This window comes from Glycine soja, chromosome 14, assembly GCF_004193775.1.
Source record: "Glycine soja cultivar W05 chromosome 14, ASM419377v2, whole genome shotgun sequence".
Lineage (NCBI taxonomy): Eukaryota > Viridiplantae > Streptophyta > Magnoliopsida > Fabales > Fabaceae > Glycine > Glycine soja.
Window position 1 is genome coordinate 2,050,362 of NC_041015.1, and position 24,937 is coordinate 2,075,298.

The 24,937-nt window shown below is 32.5% G+C and overlaps 3 protein-coding genes and 1 pseudogene across 4 annotated transcripts; 3 read left to right on the top strand and 1 right to left on the bottom strand.

Annotated features, from left to right (window-relative positions):
* The first annotated feature begins 4,365 nt into the window (after positions 1-4,365).
* LOC114383370 lies at positions 4,366-6,160 on the top strand. Of its 2 annotated transcripts, none has more exons than XM_028343033.1 (2): positions 4,366-4,545; positions 4,682-6,160. In XM_028343033.1, the coding sequence occupies exons 1-2, from the start codon at positions 4,472-4,474 to the stop codon at positions 5,736-5,738; spliced, it is 1,131 nt and encodes a 376-aa protein (XP_028198834.1). In that variant the 5' UTR covers positions 4,366-4,471; the 3' UTR covers positions 5,739-6,160. The 2 variants fall into 2 exon arrangements, with proteins under 2 accessions (XP_028198834.1, XP_028198835.1); XM_028343034.1 differs by having other exon boundaries at positions 4,380-4,549.
* A 2,344-nt stretch (positions 6,161-8,504) lies between these two features.
* LOC114383290 (protodermal factor 1-like) lies at positions 8,505-10,296 on the bottom strand. The gene is made up of 3 exons (XM_028342931.1): positions 10,067-10,296; positions 9,130-9,877; positions 8,505-9,028 (listed from the first exon to the last, which is right to left on the bottom strand). The coding sequence occupies exons 1-3, from the start codon at positions 10,233-10,235 to the stop codon at positions 8,704-8,706; spliced, it is 1,242 nt and encodes a 413-aa protein (XP_028198732.1). The 5' UTR covers positions 10,236-10,296; the 3' UTR covers positions 8,505-8,703.
* A 6,264-nt stretch (positions 10,297-16,560) lies between these two features.
* LOC114383180 lies at positions 16,561-18,474 on the top strand (annotated as a pseudogene).
* Positions 18,475-22,769: 4,295 nt separating this feature from the next.
* LOC114385214 (probable xyloglucan endotransglucosylase/hydrolase protein 16) lies at positions 22,770-24,332 on the top strand. Its single transcript, XM_028345233.1, has 3 exons — positions 22,770-23,039; positions 23,206-23,399; positions 23,930-24,332. Exons 1-3 carry the CDS (start codon positions 22,770-22,772, stop codon positions 24,330-24,332), a joined length of 867 nt encoding a protein of 288 aa, XP_028201034.1.
* Positions 24,333-24,937: the final 605 nt, after the last annotated feature.

Sequence of the window (24,937 nt, forward strand, 5' to 3'; positions counted from 1 at the left end):
GTTATAAAGGTCTCGAACGTGATAAGACTACCAAAATTAAACACCTCCTACAGGAAGGAACAGTATATGCACAAAGGACTACGACATGATTGTCTGACCTTAATTTCTCCTATATATTCAAACGGAACGACCAGCTGATTGATTCTTGATGCAGAATTGGAGCAAGCACATAGATGAGTTGAGTGGTTAAGAAAAAATTTTAAAAAATGTTTTAAGTTTGATTCTCCTGTAAAAAGTAATAATAATTAATATTTTTTGATAAAAAAAATATGCTATCTTTTATCTCTGGCCAATAATTAAATAATAATGTATAGACAAATTTTTTATGAATACGGAAAATCACCGCCTCATCATTAATTATTCTTGAATTGTATCACACCGAGCCCACTATGATAACGTTATTTATTTATGGGCTCGTTGATTCAGGATAATATGGACGTGAAATATGGCACTCACACTACCTTGAGTCATTATACAATGAAATGGACAAGGATGTTGTGGCTGTACATATATTCAGTTTTTTTTTTTTAAAAAAAATAATGAAAATTGATTCTCGTGGAAACAAAATAGCCTCACATCATTAGGATGATGAGTGGATAGAATTATGGATTTGAACAATAAATAATTAATAAGTTAAAATTAATTTTAACTTTTAAGTCTGTCCTTTTTCGTTTTTGTGAGAGAGAGATATTATTTTCATTCAATGTATAGTATTATATCTTTATGTCATATTCACTATTAACATTAAATTCAGTCCTTACCACTTTAATCTCCAGTCCATATGAAACATCTGCTGTCTTTTTTCACCTGTATATATCTACTTCTTGACTGTTGAGCTATCACTATCTATGGCTTCATGTTATATATGTTATGTCACCATTTTGATGACTCGTTAGACATTTTTTTTAGCTTGCACTGATAGTGAGCCTTGTAGCTAGATTTATCATGTTTATGGACTCTTCGCCTAATTAAATTCTATTTTATGATATAAGCTCTATTTTTATCTCTAAATTAACTTCAGACGACATTTTTACATTCTGTGTGTGTGTTTTTGTCAATTTCGTCTATATTTGCTTCTAAATATAATTGTTAAGAAGAAAGTAATAATACCTGAATCTCACATGCATATATGTGTCTATTTTGATGGCATGTGAATCACACATTTATCTATATTGAATTTACAACAAAAAATTTATTTCCATCCTTACAAGTTTGGTCGACATTTCACTTTAGATACTAAAAATGAATATGCGCGCAAAGGAAAGTTATAATTCCCTTGTGATCAAGGTTGGTGCAATTCTAGATATTCTTGTAAATTTTCAGCTTGCTTATGCTTTGAGGTTCAGAAGTATTCAGGAGGTATTGGGTGATGAGGGGGATAAACAACACTTTTATTTTTATTAATTTTCTTTACTTTATTTTATAATAACGGGTAAAAATTAATGAAACCAAATGTAATTGTTACTGGTACTGAGCGCATGAAAGCAAAAGTTATTTTAAATTAATTAATGATATTTCGGGCTTGATATATATATATATATATGGAGACTCATACCTTTTTTTAAAAATATGTAGGAAAAAAACCCACGAATCTTATATTTTAATTTATTTATTTCAAAGATGTTATCATAATTTAACATTTAATTGTTTAAAAAAAAAATAAAAACTTGGTTTCTCTCCCTTCTGTGGTATCTCATGTCATCAATGCATTTGGCTTTTTTTTTTTTAGTTACATTGTCGTCATCTCCTCTCTACTAGACTACTACCGATGACCACCGTGATATGCCACATTGAATCCAAATTCCAAAAATAAAGCCTCACTATTATTTGATTTTTAACAATATTTTTTTTGTCTAAATCTTTGATAAAAATATTATTAAAACTCTTTGACAACGTTAAAAAAAATATAACGTCAAATTATAAAAAAATATGGTCAATTTTTTTTTTTTCTGTGACATGTGTAATAGTGCGTTAAGCTGTAATGCAACAAACACGCTTGTAATTTGATCGACCACCTCTGGCTCATTGGTGTTGGGCTCCTGCACTAGCTAGCGACCATGTAAATCACTGAGTTAAAACATAGCAAGAAAGAGAAAATGCATTGAAACGGAAGACATTAAAGACCAGAGACAAATCGTACTCTTTTTTTAATTTTTTAAAATCAGATTAAATGTTAAATTACGGTAACATCCTTAAAATAAATAAATTAAAATATTAAATTAGTGATTTTTTTCCTACACATTTTTGTATTAATTGCTAATACACATACACTAAGAGAGGATATAAGTATGTTAACAATCATATATATATATATATATATATATATATATATAATTAGGGTAACAATCATTCGAAAAAGAGTTTTATTGTCTATGATAATTTTGTTTCTTTCATAAGCTAATTGTAACTCTAACATGTGAATCTTGAAAATGAATTTGCTCAAGTATAATAATTAATAAAACAATAAATATGTTTTTACCTTATTATTCTGTTTAAGCTTTAATTTGAAAGAATTATTTTGTGAGAAAGAGTGACTCTAACTGAAGAGTCTATTGAACTTTAATACAAGAATGAGCTTAAGAACTTGCATGTTTCCAAAACCAATGTCGTATATATTTATATGTAAGAAAATACATCTAACAACAAATTACTAAAGAGTAAAGACGCATAAGCGCCATGAAATCCTAAAATTTTAAAATCCAATTGACATAATAACTTATTTGAAATCCTAAAATTTTAAAATGGGTAACGAATTAAACAAAAAAGTAGAATATAATTGAAAGGAAGAAAAAAAAATATAATGATTAAGCATATTGAAACCAATATGGAATCTGCTTTACAAAGGACACATATGAAAAGGAGGAACGTGATGGAGTGCACAAAGTCAAAAGCTAAATTTATGGAGCAAAGGTGAAAGTGGCTGAAGGAACCAAGCATGCACATGATTGAGGTTTGTTGTCTTTGGTGCTTCTGTTACAGAACAGAGAACATGCAACGTCCGAGTGGGCCCACAATTGGCCCACTAAATAGTTAGGTGCTCGCTGTTCTGTTGTTAGCCCAATATGAGTCTGAAAGGTGCGGGCTGGGACCCAAGATGTCACGTGTCATGGCATGTGCGTCACAAATCGTATCAACAAGAATGCTTCTTCATTAGGATCAAGCATTTTCTTTTTTAGTAAAACAACTCAAAGCATTTCATTGGTAAGAATAGTCTTAATACAAGATGATATGTAATGAAAAAAAAAAACTAGTGACTAACATGAAATTGTGATATCTTTCCTAGAAGATGAACAATATAATTTGCTTGTCTCCTATCAAAATACTGAAAACAACAGCAGGATCAAGCTTGTAATAAGAATATCGGTGGGAATATATATTGTGAGCTCGTTTGTTTAAATTTATTTTGTAAAAAGAATGTTTTTTTTTAATGAAACAAACAATTGTTTTTATTTTTTATATATTTGTCTATTTTTTTTCTTAATTTACCAAAAAAAATCATGCCACTGCATTAGAATTAAATCCAAAGGTTTGGCTTGTTGAATAAATACAAAGTTACAAAATATTCATGTCATAGAATTAGCAAATATAGGGTAAAAGAACAAATGATTTCTGCCCAAAGTTAACTTACGGCACAATACTTTAATATTTTATGACTTGAGAACCTTTTAAAAGTGATGTTTATATGATATGTTTGCATGTATAATAAATTTATATGTATTTTTATTAATTAAATAAATAAAAAAATTTCCATGCTACTCTGGACAGGTCAAACTCACTATGGAGATACATTCAAGTTACTTGATGTTCCTTGTGCATACCTTGCTCAAGAAGATGAGATTAGTGAGTAGAGTTGACGTACGCATTAAATCACAAAATGACACTACAGCAGGTAACATTATTCATGAACCCAAAATATAATTAATTTATATTGGTAGAATAATAGTATTCACTCTTATTTCAAAATAAAAGATGAATTAAAGTCACATTTAAATTGAATATAGCTTAATTTACAGCTATGATCTTGGGCAGAAATTCTATAATTTCATGGATTTCTGCTTCTAATAGACCAGAAAATTAAACTAAATATACATATTTATTTGACTTTTTCGTATAAATTTAACAGATCTTAATTTATATGCAATAGTTTTTGTATGCAAAATGGAAATAAGTTGGTCAAAAGTTATATATATATATATATATATATATATATATATATATATATATATATATATATATATATATATATATATATATATTGTTATTACACAAATTCCCAGTAATATTTGAAATCGTTAAGGTGGGATATTATGTATCATTCGGAAAAAGATCAGGTGTTAATGTTAAAAAAATTTTATCAAGAAGGTAAGGGATGAACTTAGAAAAAAAGGAGGTGAAAACAACAGTTCCGAAATGACAGCAATCCAGTAACCGACTAAAGTGGAAAACTGCAAATCGTTTACCGAACACAACAATGGGTTGTCCTTTTGCATCTAGAGATTCAACTCAACACTTCAGAGGTAGTGCCCATTTTGGAGATTCAACACCGTAGGTAATCTCCTTCTGATTTGAATGATGCATTTGATTTAACGCTATCTACCCTTCATGGTTTACCACTCTTCTCTCAAGAAATTTTTCGTAAAATTTTGATCTTTTCTACCCTTTCTATCAACCCTTCTTGCAGCATGTTGAAGCGTGGATACAAACCAAAGCCATGGAGTGGAGCTCAGAATTGCCGGGTTTCTGTGTTCCTCATGTTTTTTACATTGGTTCTAATGTTAGTGGTTTTCCTTTTAGTATTTCGTTATGACAGTGATGGTGCTAATCCCATTTTAGCTTATGAACTTCCTAAACAAAAATGGAATAGCTTTGACTCTTTGGTGCATTTGCATCCAACAAAAGAGTTCCGGAATGAAACTGATTTGATATGGCAAGTGCCTGAATCACCTAAAGGTGTTCTCTTTCTGGCTCATGGATGCAATGGCAGGGCCATCAACTTCTGGGACAAGTCCCCTAAATGCCCTGATTGCATTGGTTTGCCTGAGGAACGGTTGCTTGTACTCCATGGTCTTGCCCAAGGTTTTGCTGTCATTACTATTTCAAGTGCACAAAGATGTTGGACATTTGGTAAAGAAGTGTTGGTTGTTAAAGACATTATAGAGTGGTGGATTGGTAGAAAGAAGCTTGAGAAGCTTCCTCTTGTGGCTTTGGGTGCTTCTTCTGGAGGGTATTTCGTGTCTGTGCTTGCCACCGCCATGAAGTTTAGTAGTACTGTGCTCATGATTGCTGAGGGGATGTTTGAGCAAATTGATGTTAAAGGGGACTACCCGCCGACCCTTTTTGTTCACATGCCCAAAGATCTTTATAGGCAGCAGAAAATAGATGAATATGTGGAGGTTTTAAAAGATAAAGGGATTGATGTTGGTGTTGTTGAATGTTTGGAGTTTCCATTGTCACCAAGTACTTTAGCTGATAGAATTCCAGGGCTTGATCAGGCTCTTTCCAGAAATTTATTTGAGTTCTTTCAGGAAAAGGGCTTTATTGATAAAAATGGTTATATGAGGAAAGATGGGCGTCAAATCAAATGGAAAAAGGCTTTTGAGGAGAAGAAAGCTCTTCTGCTGGATAAGAATCTGGTCCCTCACATCCAAGAGGAGCTAAACCTTGCATTTGCTTACCATGAGATGACTAGTGTGCATTCTGACCAAATTTTTAAATGGTTGGAAACTCACATGAGCTGATCAAAACTTACCTGCATTGAAACCACTTGTATATGATGGACCTATCCTTCGTCTCAATTTTCCTGAAATTCAATCTGAGATCCATTGACTCATGTAAAAACTGCTATAGTGGTTTCTTTATCAGAGATTGAGTCTCAAAGGCTGGAATTTCTTAATTAGGTGCTACCGTCAGAAGTTATCTATGTAAAAGGTATGCCTCTGAACCTTTGCACCAATACCATGTGTGCTTTGGCAAGCAGTATGCTGAATGTTATCTTAGATTTTGTTAAAATTGTAATCTTTCTACTGTTTTTCTTGAGATTCGAAGCACGAATAATTGTTTAATCTTTGAAATTCAAATACCCTGGTGGACTTGAGTTTCAAAATACACTTTTTAATATGGCTATCAAATTATGAGTCTGACCCTGCAAGTTTGACTACTAGACTTATTTGCCCTAGGATCTAAACCCAAGTTGACATCTATACTTGAATAAAATTCAAAATAAGAAATGCAAACATGATTTTTAAATAAGAACTGAAATGAATAAAATTGAAGCAAGTTTTAGATGAGGGCTTCCAATTTTCAAGGTGAAGAATTATGACAGTATTTTAATTAAATGCATACAATTTTCCTTGGGTTTTTACCCTTTGCCTGTATTGATGGTGAGAGGTGGAAAGGAGAAAAATTATATGAGATAGTAAAAGATGCCATTCTTTGGATGTTTAGAAAGGATATACAAAAGGAATGGAATCAGGGAGACTCCTTTCCACTCCACACCTCTCTATTCCCTTCAAATTGACAGGGGAGTGGATGGTTGGGGGGAGTGGATGGAACAACTTATGAAATTATCTTTTTTGCCATTCATCCTAAGATTTAATGTGTTTGATATGAGGGCACCATGGGAACAATGAACTTGTAATTCTTTTAATTCCATTCCCTTCTGCTGTAATTATGAATGGGAAGTGGGAACTTTCTTCCTTTCTATCAGTAAACATCTAAACTATAGTATTATGGGAGCTTTCTTCCATTCTACCAATAAACATCCAAACTCTTGTAATCATCTGGTGCTGTTTTTGTCCCTGCAAGTGGAGGTTCTAAGCACAAGAATGCTCCTGAAAATGGAAGTGATGTGGGGTGAAAACATTGTATATTGTATTTTATGTGAGATCTTACTATCCTTGTTAGGATCTTACGATATACATGTTCCCCTCTTTTCCAATCCTAGGTGGGATCTCAATTTGACTACCTTGGACATATGGATGACTTCATATTCCTCTTGTTTGTCATCTTAAGCATTCAAAAGCTTTTGGAGCTTAAAAGTTATATACACATTGGGATTCATAAAGTAAAAGTTTTGGGTTCATTCAGATAAACTAAAATAAGTCTAATTACCCATTTAGTTCCTATAGTTTTTAAACTTATCCCTTTTAGTTCATATAGTTAATAAGTGAATTTTTTAGTCCCTGAAATTTATATTTTAATTCCTAAAAGGTTCCTACAGTTAAAATTCTTTAACTAACAGAGTTAAAAAAAATTTAACGGCAGAAACTTTTTGGGAATTAAAATGTAAACTTCATGAACTAAAAAATTCACTTATTAAATTTCAAGGACTAAAAAGTCCATTTATTAACTATAGAGACTAAAAGAGATAAGTTTAAAAACTATATGAATTAAATGGGTAATTAAACCACTAAAATAAATGCTTTGATCATATAATTTTCTTTTAGATTTTTTTTCTAGAATTTATTAATTTTTACTTGTGAAAAAGAAAAGCACAACCCAACTTTTTCTTTGAGGCTTTTGCTTTTTTTTTTTCTCCAAAATACTTATCTAATTAATATAATTTTTTCAAACATATTTTGAATTAAAAAAATACTTTCTTTTTAAATCACAAAGAATTTGATCCATGTTCTTTGTTTTATTCCTTACCAGTAAAAAAAGTAAATATATTATATATAGTAAAGCAATATAACTTTCTAGCTACGAAGTACACTAAAGTAGTAGAGGTCTTTAATATCTCAGTTATTGTCTTGCTCAAAAGTATTTGGTAAGTTGAAGACGCGTTTTGGGTTTTGTTTGTGTTTGTGTTTTAAAGATATAATGAATCTTTTTACATTACACTGGGAAGACTACCCTCCTTTTATAGTCTTTACCTGCCGGTGTAATTGTTCTGGACCATACCACAGCCTTGTACACTTCCCGTTGAGGCAATTAAAAAGACATTAATTGGAGCTCACATGGCGCTTTAATCCTTCCTCTGCCACTGTAACTCATCATTCCCAATTCACATAGGGGCACCATTGCAAGCATCTTGGTCCATCTATTGTCTTTGTTTGCATATATATTGGCAACAAAACCGTTCCCTTGAATTTCACTAGGAAACAATTCTAGACAACTTCATTCTTTACAGTTTGTTCCTTGTTCTCGTTTTCAAGACTCACCATATCATTCTTATCTCTTGAATGCAATCATGTTGCATGAGCAATCGACATTTCTAGACTAGGGCTATTTCTAAATTACACTTTATGGGTAATCAATTTCTTTTGACAGATTATCTACATCCTTATAGGTGGACCTTCATTAATGAGAAGATGATGCACCCTTTTAGTGCTGTACTTATAACAATCCTCAGTTTTTATTTGATGAATTATATCACAGATTCTGATTTTGCCTTCCATTTTAGCTGAGTTGAAGTGATTTTTATATGATGAAAGAAGTTTATCTTAATAAGAATTTTGCATTTTTCATATATAATGAAAAGAAGTTTGTACTTTCGGATGCAGATATAATTGAACTATTGAAGTAACAATATATAAACTTTATTACAAAATAAGAAACCATAAAGGCTAACATGAACTTGTAAAGTAAAACGATATCCATATTACACAAGATAAAAACCTAAATAACACACTCTTAGAATAAGTCTTGGACATAATATTCTTAACTAAATAAACTGACACACAAACCAAATTAACTATATCATGCTCAAGGCTTCATTCGCCCCTCATTGGCCATCTTGAAGAGGTTGGCTTGCGCTTCTGCTGCCTTATTTGAGGCAAGAGATGCTATAAATCTGTCTCTGACTTGCTGGGTTGTATAAGGGAACCTGTTGTTCACCAAGGAGTTAAGAAAGGAAGCTGTCCCTTCTCTGTAGAGTGCTCCTAGCCCATCAGTTCTAGTGTTGGAAAGTGCTTGTGGCAAGCTGAGACTGGCACCAAATCCTGGCATACTAGAGACACCAAATGCATGGCCTAAGGTTCCCCACCAGCCTAGCAATCCCCAAATGATTCCTGGGTGAGTGTTCCAGTAGCTGCAATTTAGAGGACAAGGTCCCATAGGTTACTTAACAGTGTGGCTGTATATCATATCATAGTTTATAGTGCAATGTAGTGAAAAGAAGTAGGAACTTACTTGCATGTACCAGTGAAGGGAGTTGGGGAAGGAAGGTAAGGGGGTGTGGAGGGGATAGTGGGGGTGCCGGGGTCAATTGGGGTTGAAGGTGGGCTCACAGTGATTGGTGTTGGGGGGCTACCACCTCCATAAGTTGGTGGTGAGTTATAGTACCCACCTCCTCCTGAGGGAGGGTGTGATGGTGTTGATGGGGTTGATGGTGTTGTTGGGGTTGATGGTGTTGTTGGGACTGAGGGTGTTGGAGTAGAGGGGTCATGTGGTGGTGTGCCACAGTTGCTGCCTGAGGGTGGTGATGGGGTTGGATTGTAACTTCCACCATCTGTGGGTGGTGATGGGGTTGGATCATAGCTTCCACCACCTGGGGGAGTTGATGGAGTTGGATTGTAACTTCCACCACCACCTGAGGGTGGTGAAGGAGTTGGATCATGGCTTCCACCAACTGGAGGACTTGATGGAGTTGGATTGTAACTTCCACCACCACCTGAGGGTGGTGATGGAGTTGGATCATAGCTTCCACCACTTGGAGGAGTTGATGGGGTTGGATTGTAACTTCCACCACCACCTGAGGGTGGTGATGGAGTTGGATCATAGCTTCCACCACCTGGGGGAGTTGATGGGGTTGGATTGTGACTTCCACCACCTCCATGTGATGTAGATCCATGATGAGAGGGTGTTCCATGTTGAGAGTGGTGTGGTGAGCTTCCGTGCCCACCACTCCCAGAGCCATGATCTGGAGAGCAGTATGAACCTTCAAGAAGTAAAAGCAACATATACTATTAGATTTTAAAGTTAAATGTCAAGATAGTTTCTTTAAGAGCTCTTGATCCTTCATACTTCAAATTTGAAAGTAAATGGCCTACTGTAGCTAGCAAGGAAATGATATCTTCTATTTTGCATAAATAATGAAGTAAATTATATAGTTGAGTAAGAGAATTACATAGAGAATTTGATAAATCTGTTCCTGCATGTGGGTCTGGAGAGTTGAAGTTCTGGTCCACAATGATGGCAGTGGTAGATATTACAGGGATGACAAGGTTCTGAGCAAGCACTCCAAGTAGCAATGTGAACATAGTGAAAGAAATAGGACTGTGTCTTTTCCTCTCCATTGTTTCTGACTGCTTAGAACACTGAGAAAGAAGAGAAGGGGGGGGGGGGGGGGGGGGGGTGTTGAGTTTGGAGAGGGGAGTGGACTGGGAAGAATATATAAAATGGTTCACAGAGTGGAGTAAATATTAGCAGGTGGAGGAGTATGCGGGTTAGTTGATGTTTTGCAGGAGCATTTACTCCATATTTACTACTACTTCATGCAATAATGCCTGAATTTTCTAAAATAGCTTTAAAACACAGGACTTGAGTTTAGTTGAACGCACTCTGCTAACTCTGGCCTTTGTTTCCTGTTGATCATAAGCTTGAGCTGGATTGTACTGACATTACTCATTAGCTTTGAGTGTTGCATTTGTCTTATTATGGCATTAATTACAGGCGTAAACCAGTTTATATTCTGTAAGCTTAGTGAGTTATACATTTATTTAACCTTCAATAAATCAAATCAAATACTACTTGACAGAGAAATCTCCAGCAGCCGATGCATTTATTGGGGCTAATGGAGACGTGCCCCAGGAATAATTTTTCAATATTATGCCCCATGAAAGATTTCTAAGTATTTATTATAATGATACCCTTAAAATTTGCTGGATCTACGTAATATATAGTCATTTGTATAATATCTATGTATGTATACTCCCATGCATTCGTAGATATATAAAAGCTGATAGTGTAATATAAAACCCACAAGGTATGAATCAAAAAGAAAATAAAGAAAAAAAAAAAGAGAAGAAAAGAAAACATGAATAAAAAACTCACCAGCTTGGTGTAACTTATCAATTTCCCTCAGTTTCTTTTCTTCCACTTTTTATGGCTTATTCTTGGACTTAAAATATATGTATAAAGTAAGAAAATAAAGATGTATTTAATGTTGATTTTTAAAGTGGGCTAAATTTAATGTGATAATTTATTTCAAATTTGGATGTTGGAAATTTTTAACTTTTTCACTTTACATGGATCCTCACCTTAGAGTAGTTTGTTAGCTACATATTATTGACGGTTATCACTGTTTTGTACCAAGTCTAGCACATAAATTGCAATAAATATATGATATTTATCTGAAAATTCTGTTTATTTTTTAAATACTACTCACATTTTTATTTGAATTAATAAATAACAATTAGCATTCAATTTTTTGTTGTACAATTATCATTCTATTCAATCTAAACATTTTTTAGTATGCAAATTCAATATTTATGTAATAATCATTTTGCATGAAAAAATATATTGAACTAAGGCAGTTGAAAAAAAAAAAAGAGAGAGAAAAGGGACCCTAATGTCGAATATTACAAGTGTGAGTCATTCCGAACTAAATGACAATGGCAGAGGGTAGGTGAGTTTACTAAAAAAAATGTTGGGAGAGTAGTGGATAATACGAGTGGTGTTTCCCCCCATTTTTTTGCCGGCAAGATTACAAGCTGTCCTCACATTTTGCTATTACTCGAGCATCGATTTTGAATTTTTATATTACAAATTTGTTTACGTATACTCTGTTTACTAAATTTTTTAGAAGTATTTATAGCAACTCCTTTCATGGAATTATAACAGATTGTTTAGCAATAGAGTTGCCCATGAATTAGCATCTTTAGCTTTTGATTTGCATGAGAAATACTTCCCTTCCTAGTGGAACATTTTGTGTCTACTAAGTGTGTGTGTGTTTGAATTTCCGGTGGAGGGTCTAAAAGTATGTTTAAGAGAAAAATGAATTTAAAATTATATTTAGTAAGTCTCCAAAAATATATTTGAGACTAAAATTTTGTCTTGAAACTCAGTTGTGGAAAAATAATATTTGAGATGTTTTTACAAACTTAAGTTTAACCTAAACTTAAATTTTCAAATTTTAATCCAAACATGCATAAATCATTTTGTCTACTACCGAATAACATCTAGTTTTTCACCCTCAAAAGAGAAAAAAAAAACTTCAAAAATAAAGGTGCATAAATTAATTTTAATTTATGGAGAAGTTTAATTAATATATTTTACTTATTTTTTTTCTATAAATGTTTATAGAAAAAATTATCAAACACATATCCTTAAATATTTGTTGATATAAATAAATAAATGTGTGTAGACTGTAGTGTATAGGACTGGAGGAAGTTGGCTGTGAGCTGTCGCATATGGACTAAATAGAAAAGACAAAGCTGTTGTCTATTTGTTAGTAAGGAAGTAAAATGCTATTGTTATCCATGGTTGTGGAAGTAGGAACTGGAAAGTCTCTCATCAATGGAGTTGTGAACTTTTCATGGATTGTGACTGTTTTGGGACAGGTGCTTCGGAAGGGACATTTCTGAGTTCATTCGTTAAAGTTTGGATTTGTATATTATTCTTCATCAATAGGACATAAATAAGGATTTGGATTTTTCTCTTTTCAAGTTTCTTAGGGTTTAGTAACACGTTGTCCTACTACTTTATGACATTTATATTTAAACTTGATTTTATATGTAAAGTTAAAAATAAAAAAAAAACTAAAAAATTATTGTGAAATACTCTGACAAAAATTATTTACGTGTGAAACTTGAAAATATAATTGAGACACTTTGCAACCTAAGAAGGATGGACACTTCAAATGAATGTTATGTCCAGGTGTTAGATACTCTTTGGACACTCGATGGACATCATGTCAGATAGGGAGTTGGATGCCGCCAATACTTTTTCAAACAACTGAACACGCTGCAAATACTTCTCTAAACCAACACAACATGCAATAGATATTTATCTGGACACACCACAAATATTTTGATTTACATGAAGTAGATATTTACCATGCGGATCGAGAATTCTAGTAATTTAAGGAAATTAAAATACATGCATTTGAATTATTTGTAATTGAATTCTCTTCATTTTACAAATAATTTATTTTAATAAAGCATTTCAAATTGTATTTTAATTTATTTATTTGGATAGAGTAATTCAATGTCTTCTATGTAAATTTTTTTAATATTTATTTGAAAATTAAAATTTCAATATTGAACTTTATTGAAAACAAATATTAACTAATTTTTAAATATATCATAATTTAAAATAATTTTAATAATAATTCAAAAATATAAATATAAAGAATTTACTAGCACCACCATATAAGAACATTCATTTATAAATTTATAAAATATTCACGATACAAATCAAATCATGAGAAAATAAATTTGGTAAATAAAATCATAAAAAATAAGTAAAAGAAGTACATACAAATAAGTGAGATAACAACTTATAATTCTAGGAAAGCATATGATTTCTAACTATTCAATACTTTTACAACAATTATAGATTTTAATGTGTCCGTGTTATATTTGTGTCTGTCTCCATGTTCGAGTTCATGTTTCATAGGTTTCAACACCTTTTCATTTGCTGGAGTTTCAATTTAGATTTTTTGTGCCTACTGCCTTGGTAAACATACATTTTGGACTTTCCAAGGAGCACCTTCTCTGTTTGAAATAAATAAATATTCATGACACATAAACCTTGCTTTTCATTTGTATGGTGATTTTTTTTGTCTTAACTTAACACTTTGATTCATTAAGGAAAAGAAATCCTGACTAATTTAAAATTTGATTGAAAAATAAGTTTGATAAAAGAATTATTTCCATCAATGATCGAGTTCAAGTACTACCCAAACGATTTAACCTTAACTTTAGCATATTAATCACAAATATTCAATCACTTCATTAGGTGATATAGGATATTTTCATATAGCTGTATTTTAGAAAATTATTCATCTCCAATTCATTTTTATATAGGTAGCAATTCTAGTATCCAATATTCTTATACTTTATGTATAGGTAGACACTCATTTTCAAATTCATTATCCACATTTTAATTAAATAAGAGTGTTATTTTATATTCTAATTATGAAACATAATAAGCAAAATATTTAACTAAATTTAAATCCAGCATACCAGTGGATTCAAGTCCGAAAAAATGTAGAAGAAAGGTGTTTTCTGTTTTTGCATAAATTTAACAGAAATAACTCATTTCACATTGGTGAAGGACCACCCTTCTAAACAATTAATAATTCCTGAAATATTGGTTACAGGTGTTGGGCAAATCTCGGGCTAAAGTGAAGCTGGAAGATGACTAATAAATAACAAGGCCATAGGTATCCATTATGTTAATTATTAACGGAATAATCACTATTAAATCATGTTTATAATTATAAATTTACATGTGCACAGAAAAGTAATGTTATTTATATATTGTAACATTGTATTTAGAATATTTTTTATAACATTATTTGTTCCGAACTGTTACTCGACCCATCTTGGTCTATTTGATTAGAGTAGACATGTTGACCCAAAAACTATAGAAGTCCAATTCATCACTACTCAACAATGTTTAATGTTCCTCACCACTTCCTAATGTTGCACAAGAGTCAAGAGCTCATATATACGAACGTGAAATGCTGAAACATATGACATAAAACTGTCAGCAATGAACACCCCCGAATTGTGGGATTAAGCGTTCGTCACATTATCTTGCATGAGAATTATCATCCTAGCTTGAAGAGAGCCATAAGTGTAAACACAAAATATGCACACTCAAATTCTTTTTTTTTTTTTTATAATGCACACTCAAATTCTAATTTACTTCACCTTGTATGACATACATTGTCTTGGATAGTACTAGTACTCTGGTAGAGTCTTACAAGTAATTACCCTAGAGTTTAATTCGTAAAAGACCATTGAAGAATTCAAATTTTACCTTGAATATTTCACCTTAGGATTGGAAGTAAACACTATTTTCTCTATCTTTTTTGCTCACATTAACTACCTTATTACATTTATTTTCTTTTCGTATTTTTTTTATTGTTCAAAAGATAATGCTGTCGATCGTCTAATCTGCATAAGTTTTGATAATTAAGTCTTGGCTGTATTGAATGCAACCGTCTAACTTCTCTGAGTCTATCACATGCTAACAATTATGTCTATAGGAAGCTTCCCTCCTGACATAAAAGTTGTTGCTTCCTTCGAAGTCCACAATCTCAATCCGTTGGCAATATGTTTCGGTGGTTACCATATGGCTGTGATAGAATCGACGAGCTTATTATACCAGATTGGAAGGACCATAGCGTTGTTAATAATTTTCTTTTATTTACTTACCAAAATAGACGAGTTGTTAAAGACTGAAATTTTGTTTATGAACGTAGTTGCTATTCTAAGGAAGACTGAGTCATGAATAACAACATAAGAAAATTTAACATCTCATTTTAATTCAAAACCTTAAGATTTAGTATTATGGATCTTTTTCTTATTTATATAAATTTTTTTACTTTTATTTGATGTGGGATTTCATCTCTATTCTAACACACTTTACACCCTGATATGCTAAACATGAAAGACAGGCAATTTATTAATCTCAGTTATACAGTCCATAACCTCTTATTAAACACCTAACCAAAAGGTGTAAACAATTTGTTAATCTTGGCCCGATGATTGATATAGTAATAATCTAACAACGAGTCAAAATTTGGTGACATTGAGCAAATACAAATCTTGTTATTAAAGTAATCATAATATTTCTTGTAAAAAAACAACTGTATACAAATCATTCACAGCTTGTTTATAGAGTTCCTTTGACATATGAAATGATGAACCTTCTATGCTAAACATCCCCCAACAAGCAATAAATTCACAAAATCCAGCTTTCTAAGATGCATGGAAATGATGCTGATTTAATTTATCGCCATGCACCGAAAACTTTGTTTAGAATGTTCAACCACTGTGCTTAGGCGGTTACAAACAACATTATCTCAAACTTATCAGCCTACCTTTTCTAATTACTTTAAGAAGATGTTTTAAAGTTGAGATTCAGAGACGGTGATTCTGCACCATCAGACAACAATCAGTATTTACATTGCTGCAATAATGAGCAATCATGATGACTGAAACAGGATCCAAAGTCACATAAAACAACGAGACTTCACCAGATTTTTAGGGATTCTTGGGTAACTAAAAAGCTTCTAGCGTTGACCATGAAGAGAAATTTTTTTATTTTCCATCATGAATTTCTCAGGTATGTAATGATGATTACGTGTCATTCTTTTGGGACAATGAATCTATTACAGAAAGGAATCCTACAGTATTCTTTTCACAAGCTGTGGTGCTATAGTACTATTTTTTCTTCTTTTTTTGTTTGTCACAAATTAGAAATTTATTAGGAAGGAATTGACTTCAAGGATGATCAACATTATAACAATCGTAAAATTCATTTGGGTTTGACTTCATTTATCTTCTTCCACAAACCACAGGTTCCTATAAAAATGTGCTAAACCAACATTTGAATCTTAAAACAATTTATAGATATGAGCTTAAATTTTTCTAAGTCCTTGATCCTTACAAGTTCACCAATATTTGGGGATATTATCTATTTTAATTTATGGGGTTTGTTTCCCCTACTACTTTGCTAGTCTCTTTCAATTTCTTGAGACACAAGCAATGCTACAAAGACAAAAGAAAGCTCCCCCCAGGGGAAATGGGGTTTCCATTGAAAGGGGAGACCATGGAATTCTTCAATGCTCAAAGGAGAAACCAATTGTTTGAAGAGTTTGTTCATCCTCGCATTCTGAAGCATGGGAAGATTTTCAGAACAAGGATCATGGGGTCTCCAACTGTGGTTGTGAATGGAGCTGAGGCCAATAAATTCTTGTTATCTAATGAGTTCAAGTTGGTGAAAAGCTCTTGGCCTTCTTCCTCAGTTGAGCTCATGGGAAGGGACTCTATCATGGAGAAAGATGGGGAAAGGCACCGATTCCTCCGTGGTGTTATTGGCACAAGCCTTGGTTATGCTGGACTTGAGCTGCTAGTTCTAAAACTGTGCATTTCTGTTCAGTTTCACTTAACTACAAACTGGAAGGGCCAACAAAAGATTAGTCTTTACCGTTCAACAAAAGTCCTCAGTTTTAGCGTAGTGTTTGAGTGTTTATTAGGAATCAAAGTGGAGCCAGGTTTGCTAGATACCTTTGAAAGAATGTTGGAGGGAGTGTTTTCTCCAGCAGTCATGTTTCCAGGTTCTAAATTTTGGAGAGCAAAGAAGGCCAGGGTGGAGATAGAAAAGATGTTGGTCAAAGTGGTGAGAGAGAAGAGAAGGGAAATGGAAGGAAGCATGGGAAGAGAACCAGATGGAATGCTGCTGTCCAAATTGGTATACGGGATGATCCAAGGGGAGAAAAAGAGGTCATAGACAATGTGGTACTACTAGTTTTTGCAGCTCATGATACTACTTTTGCTGTTGCTATGACATTCAAGATGTTGGCTAAGCATCCTGATTGATTTGGAAAACTTCTTCAAGGTAATCTAACTCTATCATCATACTTAAATTAGATTTTAATTTCTATGCACTGCACTGTTAGTGTAAGAAAAATTACATTATTAATCAATAAAAAATCATAATAGATACGACTTTTATGATAATTATTATAAAAGTAACAAAATAATTTACCATATATGATATTGTAAAAACTTTTCATAAGGTAAGTGTATAGATTATTTTCTCTTTAAATTATCCAAAAGTATTTAGAGTTGATAATTAAATGTACTTACTTTATGCAGAACATGTTGCTATAATGAGCAACAAAAGATGGGGTGAGAATCTCACAATGGAGGACATAAAGAAGATGAATTATACCTGGCAAGTTGCTAGAGGAAGCATGAGATTGTTCCCTCCAATCTTTGGTTCTTTCAGGAAGGCTATTACTGATATTGAATATGAAGGATTCATTATACCTAGAGGATGGAAGGTGAATACTACTTTCTTGTTTCCTTCTTAAATCTATGCATGCATATCTCATAATTTGTCAATTTGGAATTAAATCATATAACACGGGGTTTCTTGTGGCTCTTCTCAGGTGCTATGGACAACATACGGGACACATTACAATGAAGAGTATTTTAAGGATCCTATGAGTTTCAACCCAAATAGGTTTGAGGAGGGAATACCCCAATATGCATTTGTTCCCTTTGGAGGAAGGCCAAGAGTGTGTGCAGGGTACCAACTAGCTAAGTTAATATCCTCATATTTGTGCACTATGTTGTGACCCAATATGAGTGGTTCTTACTCCACCCAGATGAGCCAGTCGCAATGGATCCTTTGCCTTTCCCTTCCCTTGGAATGCCCATTAGAATTTCTCCCAAGTATACATGATCATACAACCTCAAAATGAATTTGTTTTACCATATAAAAATATTGTAACCTTGGAACACATTGACATTACCAATAAGACAATAATTAATATTATTTTGTTTCCTATCGTATGCTGTCCTTGAATTGAGGCGTTTGCACATGCTATTTACTTGGGTATGGATCCAGTTTTCGACTAGATTTGGAAGAAAATTCAGAACATATTATAAAAGATGCACATGAACAACATCTTTGGAATATACTAGTTAAAAAGAATGTTTAGGAAACAAATCCATTGAAGATCACAACTCCAGAAAAGATATTGGTGTTGCGTACATTTCAACATTTCCAAAGTAAATGGCTGACATAAAATAATTGCGAAAAGTACGTAGTAACTGATGAAAGACGTGATTGGTTATGCTTCTTTTAATTTATCAAATTCTTAATCTTTTAGAACCGTCTGATGTTTAATTAAACAAGGATGAAGATGGAAATTAATGAAGTGGGCACGTTCATTCATTAATCATTGCTATATGATATACTAAGTTATACGTTACAAGCTAGGACGCTATTTATAAAAGACAAACTCACGTGGTCTTTCACATATAGTATGAATGCATACCAAACATGAACATATATAGTGGTGTATTTCAAAAGATAACACGTTTACAATTTAGAAATGAAGTCTCCTGCTTCCTCACATGTCACCATCATCAAGTATTAAATATCAAAACACCACTGAGAAGAGAAAACGGATGCACTGGAGATCAAAGTATGATTAGAACAAACATAACAGGCATATCATTCGTGATCACCTAATCACTGAGAACCGAATGCAAAAATGCTTAAAATTAAACCTTTTTAATGAATTCTTTGGTTTAAGAAAATACTTTTATATTTTAATTTTACATATAAAAATATTATATTATTTTTGTAAGCAAATTACTCGAACTTCCTTTCTATTTTGCATTTTTTGTACATTTTTTCTATGTAATTAAAACCTACACAAATTCTCTCCCTTTTTTTGGTGAATGGAAGGAGAGACCCCTAAGAACAATTAATTCATTAAAAATCCTGAGAAAACGTGATAGAGGATACATCTGTCAAAACTACAGTTGATAAAAATTGAGAAACAATCTCAAAAAATCGTAGCTGCTTATCTAACAACAAACCAAGCTTAGCTAAACAATCAGCCACTAGATTTCCTTCTCTTAAGGCATGATGTTACGAAATGCTACCTCCAAGCTCTAGGAACTTCACTATCTCTTGACTTAAACTAAAGCATGGATGGTAAGTAGGACATCCAGTAGTGAGCAATATAATGGCTACTTGCTAGTCTGATTCTACTTCAAACTGTTGGAAACCACGACTCCAAGCATCTGCAAACCAATTTTAATGGCCCACAATTCATCCATGACAACAGAACAAATTTTAATCCCATTATAACTATAAGTGTGAGGTGAGATCTCATATCGAATAATTGAACATTGTATAACTGAGAAAAAGACTTATAAATTTAAGATTTAAAGTTTTAGATTAAAATATGTTGTCAAATTTTTAATGTTAAATCTCTGGAATTTAAATCAACTCCCTCCCCTCTTTTTACTGTTTTATACATACCCCTTTTATTGTATACACATAATTACAATAAATACTTATAAGGTAGTACTATTAAAAGTAAACATTATTAAATTTGTAATTGAATTTTTTATATCGGAATAACATAAATAATGAAAAAAACTATTTTATAATGGGAGAAATTTTATATAAATTAAAAGTATAAAGAATTTATGTAAAAAAAAAGTTTAAACAATTGACCCTATTTTTATTTAGTTTCCTATCTTTAGATAAAAAATAAAATGTGTTTGTACTCATTTCTTTGGAAAGTTTAAGATTCTGATATAAATGTTGTTAACACAGCTTGATGATAACACACTTATGATGAGTCGTAAATCCGATTTATAACTCAAGAAATTCAAATGAGCTCTACTATGCATGATCTCATCTGATAAAAAAAAAGTCATGCCAATTTATTGGGTGTATTTTGTCTTGACTCTTGACCATTATATTGGGTCCAAGGATTAGATGTCCATCCTTCTTCAATTGGACAATTGAGAATCCCTCAAACGTCTTAAAAGCACAAATGCTTATTAAGCTATATGATTCCCGATCGAACACTCCACAATCCCTTGAAGTTAAGCTTGAAAGACACATACATTTGATGATCCACAACATGGTCAAGCTCGAGATTGAGAACATATATACTCACTATTAAGAAGTCTTAAATCCGGTTAACACCTCAAAAAATCCAAATAAACTTTACTACACGTGACCAAAGGAATTATGACTATTTATTGAGTATGCCTGTAAGAATTATTATATTGCATCCTATTTTGACATTAGAGAAAGATTTTGTTGAGAGAAACAAAATTTATTTCGGTGATCTCTACGTCTCAAGGATTAATTCCATGACTTCGGACTGTGGGAATACAACCCTTCAAACATCAAATTTAGAAGACACGTAGCTTTTTTTGCTGGATGAGATCCACGGTCAAAATCAAATAATAATATCCAGATGTAAATGGATCGGAAATGTAGCAACTGATATTACTAGTTGTGCTAGCAGTAGATGTAGATGTGGGTCTGGGGAGGAAGACTTAGCTACACGAGTTTTCTGATACAGTTTTGACTATATGCATTGCACGGCACTGAATACTGATATATGGCAGAGTGGTCTGTTGTGAACGTGAAGAAGTTAAGATGGTCTGTCTGAATTGCCACCCACTGGGGGCACCTAGCTCACCACCACCATCACTAGCTATTTGACAGCTAGCACTGCACAATAACTACTTGATCGTGATATATATTTGCACCGTCCATTATTTACATTCTATTACTCCAATTTCTAGAATTTGGTTCAACTTCTATACCAAGATGAGCCTTTGGTGTGAGTGTGTGTGACCATCATGCTGCACATGCAGGAACTCTTATGCAGAGTTTTTTTCTTTAAAGTAAAAAAAGTAATACAGATAAAATAAAATAAAATAAAATAAATAGCTTACAAAATTGATTTTCCTACCTTCAAGTCATCGATCCAAGGGGCGCTAAATTTAGCGTACACTCAGCCGCCAGCACCACGAACTCACGTAGTTTTGTTTTCGTGTACCATACTCAATACTTTACCGCAATTTTGATACTAGTTAACTAGTATTATTTATTTCTTTTAATCATTTTCCTAGTGTTTAATTAATTATTATTTTTTATCATCAAACATGTGGATTATCTGACTTAAAATTCTTTTCAGTTTTAATCAGATATATGAGATTCAGGTCTTGATTATGTAATTATGTTAAATATTTAGAAGATTTTTTTTTATCTTTAGATCCTATTTGACTTAAATATGATTATCTCTCATCCCCATCTAATGGGAAATAAAATAAAAGTCTTTTTATAATGATATTTTTAAGATTTAAACTTTTAATATTACAACTTATAGTTTAATTTTAATCTATGCCGTTGCATGTCTCCTAAACAAAAAAGAAGGGTGTAATGAAGGTCCAGCCCATACTACAATTTTTAATAGAGTGTTGTTAGATGCACTTAGTATTATTATTGATGCACCCAGCATTTTTTTAAAATGGCAAAATTATCCCTGTCTTCTTTCTCCCTTTACGGATCAAGTTGATCCGTAAGTCTTAAAAATTAACTTGCAGATCAACTTGATCCGTAAAAGTCTTACGAATTAACTTGATCTGTAAATCTTAAAAATCAACTTGCGGATCATCTATATCAACTGCGGATCAACTAAAACCTATGCGGATCAACCTGAATGAGTTGGGTGCACAAAATTTTTTTTGAAAATATACAAGGGTATTTTTGTCTTTTCATATTAAGTGCTGGGTGCACCAGCAATAATGCTGGCTGCACCTAGCAACACCCTTTTTAATATTAACTATTTTTGGGCTTTGATTTGCCTAATTGTGCAAGACACAGCCATGTAAAGCCCAAAAAGAAAAATTGCCATCAAAACCAACTTCCTCCAATCAGACCTTTTGCCATTGATTTTTTTTTTCTTTTGCTCTTCAAGGTCCAGGCCATATAGACTACATTTTTAAGTGTTAACTTATTTTGGGCTTTTGACTTGTGTTCAACTTAAAATTTTGTCAACGCATATCTATGCATCAAAACCAATTCTCCTCCGATTAGAACTTTAATTTTGTGATTAAAAAACATTTTCTTCGGTTCTTCAAGATTTTGACCTGTAATTGTGACAGCAATATTGCGCTTGAGACAGTTACCACAACCACCTTTGACAGCTAAATTGATATGAATCCACTGCATTTTACTGTTATCATCTCAATCCGTGAATGCAGCATCACTTTAAATACCTTAGTCGGATTCATATTTTTTCAGATAATCAAATTAACATGGCTTCTTCATATGTTTTATTCATGCTTTCTCTCAGCTGCTTAGCCTCAACAACAATTGCTTTGGGTGGGAATTTCAACACTGATTTTAACATTCTCTTTGGAGATAGTCGAGCTAACATACAAGATGGAGGCTCAAGCATGTCCCTTGCAATGGACAAATCTTCTGGCTCGGGCATAGCAACCAAGAACGAGTACTTGTTTGGACGATTTGACATGCAAATCAAACTTATACCTGGAAATTCTGCAGGCACTGTCACTACATTTTATGTATGACTATCTTGTTCCAAGTTAACCCATCATTCACTTGCTTGTTCTCTCCCATCCATGCATGCACACATATGCGCACACACACGTAAACACATTATAACATACACATATACTACATAATATTCATGCATATTACTTTTTCATATATATATATATATATATGCAGCTAAGCTCTCAAGGGCCAAACCATGATGAGATTGATTTGGAGTTCTTGGGCAACTTATCCGGTGATCCATACATTCTCTCAACCAATTATTATGCCAATGGTACTGGTGGTCGTGAGATGCAGTTCTATCTTTGGTTTGATCCTACACAGGACTTCCACACCTATTCCATTGATTGGAACACTCAGCGCATAATGTAAGTAACAAAATAAATTAATGTATAAAATTAAGAATTTAATTTATATGCACTCGTCGTTGTAAAGCTTTTTTATACATAGACATCCAGTTCATTAATATGGCCTAGTCATAGACTAAATTTCAAGGTGCAAAAAATTATTAGGCATACCTGTTTATGGTGACAATCTTTGTATGTAACATGTATTTAAGTTATTTAATTTATAATACTTAATATACATATATCATGTAAAAATTAATTGAATAATTTTTCTGAAGATTAATGTTGTATATGTAAAAAAAAATTATTCTATCAGAGGGTCAATAAGAAATTATTGTTAATATTATTTGATAATTATTATAAAAGTTAATAAATTTATCCTATATAAATATATAATGTTTATACTTGAATAAGAGTTTAAAAACCTTTTAGATTGCTTGTGAAATTACAATTTATTCAATAATGTAAGGAACAAAATAAATTTGTATAATTCTACTTATGGGTACAATATAGTATAAATATGTATGTTTTTCTTTTGTGTGTGTTTGTAGAATCTTGGTGGATAACACACCCATCAGAGTGATGCACAACAGGGAGAGCATCCGTGTTCCATTCCCCACAAGTCAACCAATGAAGATTTATGCAACTTTATGGAATGGAGACTTTTGGGCAACAAGAGGGGGGAAGGTTAAGATTGATTGGTCTAAAGCTCCATTCATATCAGGTTTTAGAAATTTCAATGCGAATGCGTGCATTGCTGGACCAGGGGCCTCATCTTGCATGGGTTTTAATGGTGGAAGAAACAAAGGTCTTGATGCTCAAATCAGGAAGCATCTCAAAGAGATCCATTCAAGATGGGTTGTTTACGATTATTGCCGGGATTTCATACGTTTTGCTCATGGTTTTCCACACGATTGCCGCAAGAATAAACAAACACTTGTGACTTCCCATTGAAGGTTGCTTGATCATCATGTTCATGGGCAAACCATGCATGCATGATTATAATGTACAATGAAGAATATTTTTTATTATTTTAGAAAAGCATAAATGTTCAATAGTTTTATTAATTATATGATGAATTTAAACTTCTTGGCTTAACCATTTTAATTTGAAGATGTCTTTGAAAGTTGTAACCCTTGATACTTTGTGAAAATATTTCATTTTTCTATTAAATCCAGAAATATGTAGTTTTTCTCAATCAACCGTTGACATCTACCGTCAAAAAGCTACATACATTTTTAATATGGTTTATGCAATTAACCTTGATTATCCATGTCAATGATCGTTTTGAGTGCATATAAGAGGTAATACCCACTTAAAAAAAATCAATTTCGATAGAGTTAGAAGATCTTTATATTTGTTCACCTCAACTAAAAAAATATTAGAAGATTAGCTTTGAATATCTTTAAATAGATAGAGTAATGATATACATACATAATCTAAATATTCCATCAATATCTTTCATTTTTTTTCTATTTCTTTCTTCATGTTATAAATTCTATCATATTTATAATTTTTTCTCTTTTTTAATTCTCTGTCTAAGTGTAAGATAGTATTAT